The sequence below is a fragment of the Sphaerodactylus townsendi genome, linkage group LG05, assembly GCF_021028975.2.
Source record: "Sphaerodactylus townsendi isolate TG3544 linkage group LG05, MPM_Stown_v2.3, whole genome shotgun sequence".
NCBI classification, from domain to species: Eukaryota; Metazoa; Chordata; class Lepidosauria; order Squamata; family Sphaerodactylidae; genus Sphaerodactylus; species Sphaerodactylus townsendi.
Window position 1 is genome coordinate 78,964,717 of NC_059429.1, and position 8,753 is coordinate 78,973,469.

Below are 8,753 nucleotides of genomic sequence, written 5' to 3' on the forward strand. Positions count from 1 at the left end.
TTTGGTGCTGCTAGCTTAACAATAGCACCCCTGACAGCAGGCACCCTCCAAATTTCTCCAGATTCTCCTTTAAAATTGGCATGGAATTAAAGGGATTGATTTAAAGAGAGAATCTGAGGTCCCCAGTTTAAACATCGAAAGTGATGCTGTTTCAGGGTGTGAGATAATCCACCCCAAAACAGGATCACTTTCAATGTTGTTTGAACTGGGGACCCAAATTCTCCCTTTAGGGTGGATTTAAAAGGAGAATTTGGGCTCTCTAGTTTGGATTGGACTTGCACCGTTGGGGACCAAGATGGGTTCGCTTTTGCAACCCACTTGAAACGGCGTGGGGGGAAGAGGGGCAGCAAACGACTTTAAACAACCTCTCCTTGAGCCCAACCGGAAAATCCCTAGCTGAAGTTTTTGTATCTCAGAATATGAAGCCCCGAGCTGTGTTCCAGCGTACATCGAATTAATAAACTTCCCAGCCTCTTCACTTAGAATGCGGCTCTTCTTCGTTCTTCATCGCCATCTGCTGCAGAATGCCTTCTGCACCCATCTGCGCATTCCCGGACCGCTCATGACTAGATACGATAAAGCTCATTCCGCACAGCATATTTACAACGATGCAAACGTTATAAAGGAACTCATTTCCCCCTTTTAAACGAATCCATTTATAGCAACTCTATGTAAATACGCCGTGCGGAATGACCCGTAAGCTCCATCACCCCGCCTCCTCCGCCCGCGCAGCAGTTTCCCTCAACTCCTCAAACGGAATGACGTTAGTCAGATAGCCCGAATGTAAGTCTCGCGACACTGGCCCCCCTAGTTCTCGCGGGATCCGGAAGGGACGTGTCTTTTCCGCCTCTGCCAAGAAGTGAAGATGAGGTGGGTGCTTTGCGTGTTCTGGGACTGTCGTTTGTAATCTGTCGCCATCCGCGTCTGGAGGGTCCTCGTTAGGCTAGGAGAGCGTCACAGGGTGGCGGATAACTGCCAGGCGGTATCCTGGTTCGAGACTTGTGGCAAACGCCGGGGGGGGGGGGGGGGTTTGATGAACGTCCTTCTTTGCGGCTTGCCTAAGGGACTGCTGAGTTAGACGACTGAGGGGTGCATTGTCCCCCACTGTTACCGTCAAAGACGCAAGTCTCGCCCATGGTTTTCAGGTCTGGTTCGCACATTCGGGAGAATGGCAACACCACTTCAGATTGCATGGGGAGGATTGCTACCTTGTTTTCATGCGTGTCTGAATCTGGTAATGGAGAACAATCCTAAACATATGGAAGAAAGCTAAGGCTATCCATGAAGAAGGTCCTAGTTTAATCCCTAAAAAGATCTGGTAGGAGGTAATTTGAGGAACCTTGCCTGTGATTCCGGAGAGCTGCTTCCTGTCACCGAGTAAGCAGTGACTCACCCCCACCCTATGTGGCTGAAACATCTAGGGTTTTTTTTTTCTTTCAAAGTCTTGAATGAAGCACTAGTGAGTGGAGGGAGGGTAGGTGGGTTATATCACTTGTGGAATCTGGTGTAGGTACCTTGCCAAAAGACCAGTAGCTGAAGTGTTTGCAGAACCTCAATAAATGTTGGATCTTACTATATATCTTCTAAGTCTCCCCTGGTTGAATGAAACCAACACTGGGTACTTGAAAGCAATATATGCAGCAACATAATCAAGCTCTTGCAGCCAAGTAGTGAGGAATTATGAATGGACAGTTGTATCTGATAGTCAATTCTTATTGGGATCTAAAAATGGTTAATGTATTCACTGGCAGGAACATGTATGTGCTGTGTGGGAGTGTACAACCCACCATTCATATATGACAATGTATGAATGATACAGACGTGGCATAAATGCAGTTTGTACATGTGTTTCCCCATAAGAAAAGAGGAGAAAAATAACAAAACCAGATCTATAGTTGCTTAAGCATGCTGCCTGTGTAGCATATTGTCTTTGTACCGGTTTAAATGTGCTGCTGTTCACTGGCCCAAAAGAATGTATGTGTGATAACAACACATGCTTGTTTAACCCGAGTTGTTGAGCATGCAGCGTTAACATCAGTGCTGTTATTGCATGTATACCAGATGAAAGCCAAGAATAAACAAGAAGTCATGCACAGCATTGCATGGATATTAATTTTTTTATATTTAAATTTTTAGACAGCCCTCTCCCAAAGGGCTCAGGTTGGTGAACAACATAAAAATACAATAAATTGATCCAGGTGTATCACATTAAAACATCATAATTAAAATAGTAAAACCACAATTAATACTATAAAAGGAAACTATACAATAGCAGATAGCGATAAAAACCCTCTCCCCCTAACTGTGCCCACAGGAGGCCTAGATATAGTGGGTCCGTGTTTTCTTTCTGTTTTAGGTTTTTTGCCTGCTAGCATCAAGTTTAAATCTTAAGGTGCATGTTTGCCGGAGCTCATAAGGAAAAACAATTACATAAAAACATGAGCATGTATTAGTATGAAAAACAAGTAGTTCCTGTCCAGAGATCCTGGACCAGTCCCAATTACCACAATGTTTCATCATGTTGCATGCTTATACTAAGGTGAAACATGTCTTATTAACAATATATATGGGCTTATATTTCTCTGATGAGCTCAAGTTTGGTATAATTCATAGTGCATGTAATAAAAGTATAATTCCTTACAAGCACTGATGTTTTTAAATCTTATAGTAATCTTGCTTAGCATTTGCTCAGCAAAGGTTGGGAAAGATTTGAAATGTTCTGAGGTCACTGAAATTCCTTGAAGTATTTTTTTTCTCTCGAGAAAATACAAGGACATTTCAGGGTTGATACAAAGACTCGCACAATGGCTGTGAAAATATATAACACCTGCTCTGGTGTGTGATGTCAATCTCTGTGGTAAGCCAGGATGACATAAATATGGTGATGCTGATGGCTGCTCCCCTTTTTAGCAGAGCCCAACTTGGTATATCTAGGGATTGTCATTTAGCATTAAATTATTTCCAGAAATAGTGTTTTTAGTGTCCTGTGTCTGTTGTAGAAACCCCCATGAAGTCTAAATAAATGTGATATGTCCTTTTGCAGCAGCAAAGTATCCCGCGACACACTGTACGAAGCAGTGAAGGAAGTCCTTCAAGGGAGTCAGGCAAAGCCACGCAAGTAAGAGATTTCATTTACTCTACACCATTAGAGTTCAGAATGGAATTAAGCCTGATCCTGTGCAGAATGTTAAGCAAAACTACACTATGAAGAGTTGCATATTGAGGTTCACTCTTAGAACTTTGGCTTTAAGGTGGGAAGGAAGGAGCAACCTGGTACATAGCTTCTCTGGCCACAGAGAAGGGGAAGGCGGAGGCTGGAACCCACCATGCTTTAGAGGAGCAGGGTACTTGAGTGTCCTGTCATTTTACAGAAATAGACAGGGGGCCATTATGCATGGAACACTTAGCTGATGGCTCTTCGCTGCACAATGGAGTTGTGGTGTGTCTCCTTACTTTTCTCTGTTTATATGCAAGGAGCACCCTGTTGAACTCTCCCAGGTCTCAAGATCCTCTTAACTCCGCCCATTAACTCACTCTTAAAGGCACACATCTCATCACACCTGGTAGTTGCAAGTTGTTAAAGCTCTTTAAATTACTGTTATATGGATGTTGCTGTTATTGCAGTTATGTTGATACTAGCAGTAAAGCCCATTTTAAAATGAAATAAAATAGACTCCAGCGGGGCGGGGGAGAGAGGGCAGGCAGGATAGGATTGTTTCCTTTGCCTTCTTTCTCAAACCCTGCAACAGGGAAGGGACCCCGATCCTCCATGCAAGGCTCAGCTAGCTCAGGCCCGCAGGGAGAATCAGTCTGTTTTCCCTCTCCTCCTTGTTTCCCAAGCCCTACGGAAATGGAAGGGAGGTCCTCCATGCTGGACTCAGTGCACTGAGTCCAACATGGAGGATTGGGCCTACCTCTCCCCTCCACCTTACTTCCCAAGGACCCAAGTCTTGGGAAGCGGTATGGGTGGTGGTAAGAATGTGAGATGCACTTCACACCCATTGAATGGGGATGTGTCGTTGGACATTCCAGTCCTTTAGTGAATTATGTATATAGATTGAAGCTGCTTTCCAAAAATAATTCCCTACTGCCCTCAGTGAAAGAGGCAAAGCAGTTCCCTAGACCATACTCTGCTGAAGAAGGGGACCATGTCTTCAAAGTGATATTCTCTTCCCCCCCACACACAGACATACTTCGTGCTGCTGCTACAGGAGGAGAAAGAGGCTCAATATTTCAATATTCCTATATTAGATCTATCATTATTTCTAATATGGTACAAATGCTTTAAGTTGAAATAATGTTTTAAAAAGTCTTCCTGATCATCGGGGAGGGCAGAAGCAGAGCAAGGGTGGAGCCAAAAACCCTAAATCAAAGAGTAATGCAGGGCCATTTGTTTCATCTTTACTTCAAAGCAGGAGGAAAGGTCACTCTTTGCCCACTCTCACAAACAGTGGAGGTTATAGGATCTGCCACACAGTGAGTGTGCAAAAGGAAAAAAGGCATCTGTAATAGCAACTCTTCTAAGACAATTGGCCATGCTGGCAGGGGCTAATGGGAATTGCAGTCCATGAACATCTGGAGTGCCAGAGTTGGCCACCCCTGTCCTAAGAGAATCTCCTTCATCACAGGTCAGAGCACCAGTGTATAATAGGCCAGGGCTGCAATTGCTGCAGCATCCTGCTGTGCTCTCTATTATTCTTTTCTGCATTCTTTCCAGAGCTGGTGGAAAGTATAACTGGAGCATGTTGTAGATAATACTGGCTTTTCTGTCTTGAAACATTTGGATTGACGCATGTAGTCTCTGTCAGAGAAGGCTCCTTTAGCCACCCTGGTAGTTCAGGTATCTTTTCACCCTCTACAGATGGAGGAGGACAGCTGTGTCTCATGCAGTACATTGCCTGGGCAGCTGGTAGCCTGTGAATGCAGAGTTGTGAGCTCAGAGGACCTCTTGCAGCATCCAAACCCATTTTTCCCCTGCTTTTGAAAAGGGAGCAGGGACTTGGGGCATAACCAGGGAGAGACGCTCCCTGTGACGCCACTTCACCTGCAGTTTTATTTGCCCCATTGAATCATAATAGCTAGACACTTTTGTATGCAGAGTGGGTATTCAGGATTTCTTTTTCAGGATTAATTAAAACTAAAGGTTGAAATAGCAGTAATGATCCCCATTTATTGGGGATCTATGGATTTGAGTCTGTATTACACTTTCCCTTTTTAATTGTTTTTGATTCATTCTTGGCTTTGCTCAAGCATGTGCCATTCAAACGGTAAAGTAGCCTTGAGTTACATAGAAAACATTGATTCCTGGTAATAACCCCTGTGGTCATCAAGTTGCAGAAGTGAGAAAAAATGAGCATCTGGTTCTTCTCCCCCAAACCCCAATAATATAGTGTTTGGTTAGACTCAAGTTTATTGGTATATGTTTTGTGAGTTAACGGATACTGTTTCTTTCCATGCCAAACTTAAGTGTCTGTTTCTCTTTAGGTTCTTGGAGTCTGTGGAGTTGCAAATCAGTCTGAAAAACTATGACCCACAAAAGGACAAGCGGTTTTCTGGAACTGTCAGGTTCGGCACTGTTCCTGTCCCACCCAGCCTTCAGTTTGCACCCCTCTCCCTGCTGGAAGACTCTTGTTTGCAGTCTCTCCAGTGTACAGCGCATTGACCGCTGAAGAACCAGGCAGCTGGGTGTAATGTTGAATTGCTTGGGTAGTTCAGCTCCTCCCACTGTAAAGTGGGTACGGCTGGACGGACCCCTACCCTGGGTCTTAAAACATGAGGGAAGGTGTGGAGAGGCTCTTCTGCTGATCCCACCGACCAATTTAATGAAGCCAGATTAAATTCTGGTGAGTGAAGACTTCTTATTTGACTGTGGTAAGGCCCTTAAGCTATGGATTTGAGTATTCCTTTCACATTTTGCATCACTCAGGGAGATTGTGTGTTGATTTGTCTATGCTGTTCTCTTTCCTCCGTGCAGGCTTAAATCTGCTCCACGGCCCAAGTTCTCAATCTGTGTGCTGGGGGACCAGCAACACTGTGATGAAGCCAAAGCAGTGGACATTCCTCACATGGACATAGACGCTTTGAAAAAACTCAACAAGAACAAGAAACTAGTGAAGAAGCTGGGTAAGCAAAAATAGAGTGGACTTCCTTAAATATGTTCAGAAGCATTGACAGTATTGGCTTATGAAGCAGGAGTGTCTAACTGACTTTCCAGATGTTCATGGACTACAATTCCCATCAGCCCCTGCCAGAACGCTTTCTTCTCCCCTGGAAGCGTATTGTAGCATGCCCATCATCTCCTGTGTACCCAGCAACATTGTCCTGTTTGTTTCTGTTGCTGTTTTTAACCTGGCTTATGAAGCTGCCTTTGGTTTGGTGGCAACCTTCCCAAGAGCAGGAATGCTCAGAAGCCTTTCTGCATGCATGTAGATTGCTCCCCCCGCCCCCCCCCCCATATGGTTGGTAGGGAATCTATTTTGTATGAATGGCTTTAAAAGGAGATTAGACAGATTTGTTGAGGAAAGGTCTACCATTGGTAATTAGCCATAGTGACTAAAGGGAACTTCTGCATCCTTGAGGCAATACATCTCTGAATACCAGTGCCAGGAGACAACATCAGTAGAAGGTTTTGGCCTCTAAGCTGCTATTATTAGACCTTCAGTGGAACTGGTTGACTGCTGTATGAGACAGGATCCTGTACTGATGGACCACTACTGGGATCTAGTAGGGTTTTTATATTAAGTTCGTGGTATGGTTCTGACTTTATATACAGCCAAACTTCATGTGAACACCTTTGTAGGTTAGACTTCATTTCCCTTCATTGCTGGTGTCTTCAGAAGGCATTAGCAATGTTTTTTTTTCCAAACTTTGAAGTTATCCTCAATGAACCATATAACAATCTTTCTCTTTTTAAAAAAACAGCTAAGAAATATGATGCTTTCCTGGCCTCTGAGTCCCTGATCAAGCAGATTCCTCGAATCCTAGGCCCAGGATTGAACAAAGCTGGCAAGTTTCCGTCTCTTCTCACCCACAATGAGAACATGGTGGCCAAAGCTGATGAGGTCAAGTCCACTATCAAGTTTCAAATGAAGAAGGTAAAAAACAACAACACCCCAACACCCCAGAACATGCAACTTCTGACAGTGGGGTCTCTGTCCTGAAAAGAAGGAACTGCAATTGTATCCATATGATATGTGCTGACAGGAGAGGACAGAGTAATTTCTTCTGATTTCTCATTTTTACTGCATCCCAGAGGACTGCATGGCTTTCATCAGTATTCTGTAGGTCTCAGGGCTTTGCTGGGAAGAGAGTGCATCCTCACCCACTACATAGGATCTATGCCAAGGAGCTGACAAACATAGGTCAATTGACTGTAAGGATCAGAGAGAGAGTTGACTCCACCCACTCTCTGCCTTCAGAAGATCACACTGAGGGGTATTGAAAGCATAGTGAACTAGTTTATGAATTGAGCTGCCCAAATACAGTTGGCAAAAGTATCTGTATATCTTGACAGAGAGACAAGTGTCAAGGTATCTGTCTCAGGGGTATCTCTTTTTAATTAAATAGGTAAACTAGCCTTCTCTTAGGATTAGGGAGTGGCAGGGAACCATCAGGAGCCACAGTATATAGAATTGTGTGTGGTTATTTTAATCTTGGTCCATGTACACCAGTAAAAGCAAGATTTTTATCTTTATAAAACTTCTCTTTAAAGCCGTGCTAGCTCATTGCATCCTGCTCTCTGTGATCAGTATTCCAGCATTTATGCTACTCTGAGTATGATGGGATAATCGATGAACTGTCACATGCTTTTCAGCTCCATATGCTTTTTCTCGTTCCTTTTCCCAGCCCTATCCACTGCCATGGAAGTTTGCTGAGTGACCTTGGGCTAAATTAAAGCTTAACCTACTTCACAGGCTTGTTAATATATTAAAAAAGGAGGGAAGAATTATGTTTTTACTCTTCAACAGAGTAAAAAGCAGAGTATATCAATACATAACATATTTTATTATACAAGTGAATATTTTTCTCTATTCTTCCAGGTATTGTGTCTGGCTGTGGCAGTTGGTCATGTGAAGATGACTGAGGATGAATTAGTGTACAACATTCACCTTGCCATCAACTTTCTAGTATCACTGCTGAAGAAAAATTGGCAAAATGTGCGGGCTCTGTACATCAAGAGCACCATGGGGAAACCTCAGCGCCTATACTGATGACAATATAATTGTTTTTCATTAGGCTACTCTGTGTGGGTTTTCTGATTTTATAAAATTCTGGTCCCATGAATAGTTGTCTGTTTCTGTTAAGCTGAGGTTTCTCTGCATGCCATTATCATTAAGTTAAAGGATGAGTATGCATGACATTTGAAAAGACAAGCTTAGTTTAACCAGAGTTAAAAACATGCAGAAGAAAGATCCTTACAAAATAAGAATTCTTTGGACATCAGCAGTTATCATGCTAAAAATGCATAGGGTTGCCCATCAAAAACAACAGGGTGAAAATGGGATAAATATAGTTGCCATCTAAGTAGTACAATGGAATGGAGAGAAACATAGGCCCTTTCTGCACAGCAAATGTAGCGTGGGTGCAGCCGGGGTAAGTGAACACTGCGTGGCCCCGGACTGCTCGAGTGGCTGGCCCACAGTCAGTGAGCAAATTGGCCGGGGTGCGCGCCTTCACACGGAGGTGTGTATTTTTTTAATTTACCTCCCACCAATGCGTGGTTATGTAGGCATACACGAATGAACTCCAACATC

The 8,753-nt window shown here is 43.6% G+C and overlaps 1 protein-coding gene across 2 annotated transcripts; it reads left to right on the top strand.

Moving 5' to 3' along the window:
* The first annotated feature begins 752 nt into the window (after window positions 1-752).
* LOC125432805 (60S ribosomal protein L10a) lies at window positions 753-8,283 on the top strand. 2 transcript variants are annotated; one of them, XM_048496767.1, is made up of 6 exons: window positions 753-870; window positions 3,044-3,118; window positions 5,485-5,565; window positions 5,975-6,123; window positions 6,922-7,094; window positions 8,040-8,283. In XM_048496767.1, the coding sequence occupies exons 1-6, from the start codon at window positions 866-868 to the stop codon at window positions 8,208-8,210; spliced, it is 654 nt and encodes a 217-aa protein (XP_048352724.1). In that variant the 5' UTR covers window positions 753-865; the 3' UTR covers window positions 8,211-8,283. The 2 variants fall into 2 exon arrangements, with proteins under 2 accessions (XP_048352724.1, XP_048352725.1); XM_048496768.1 differs by having other exon boundaries at window positions 827-870; window positions 3,047-3,118.
* Window positions 8,284-8,753: the final 470 nt, after the last annotated feature.

Excerpts from the sequence above, each read along its gene's own strand:
- LOC125432805 (XM_048496767.1), top strand. Across the intron at positions 3,119-5,484 it reads AGTCAGGCAAAGCCACGCAA|GTTCTTGGAGTCTGTGGAGT; the intron begins GTAAGAGATTTC and ends GTTTCTCTTTAG. Across the intron at positions 7,095-8,039 it reads TCAAGTTTCAAATGAAGAAG|GTATTGTGTCTGGCTGTGGC; the intron begins GTAAAAAACAAC and ends CTATTCTTCCAG.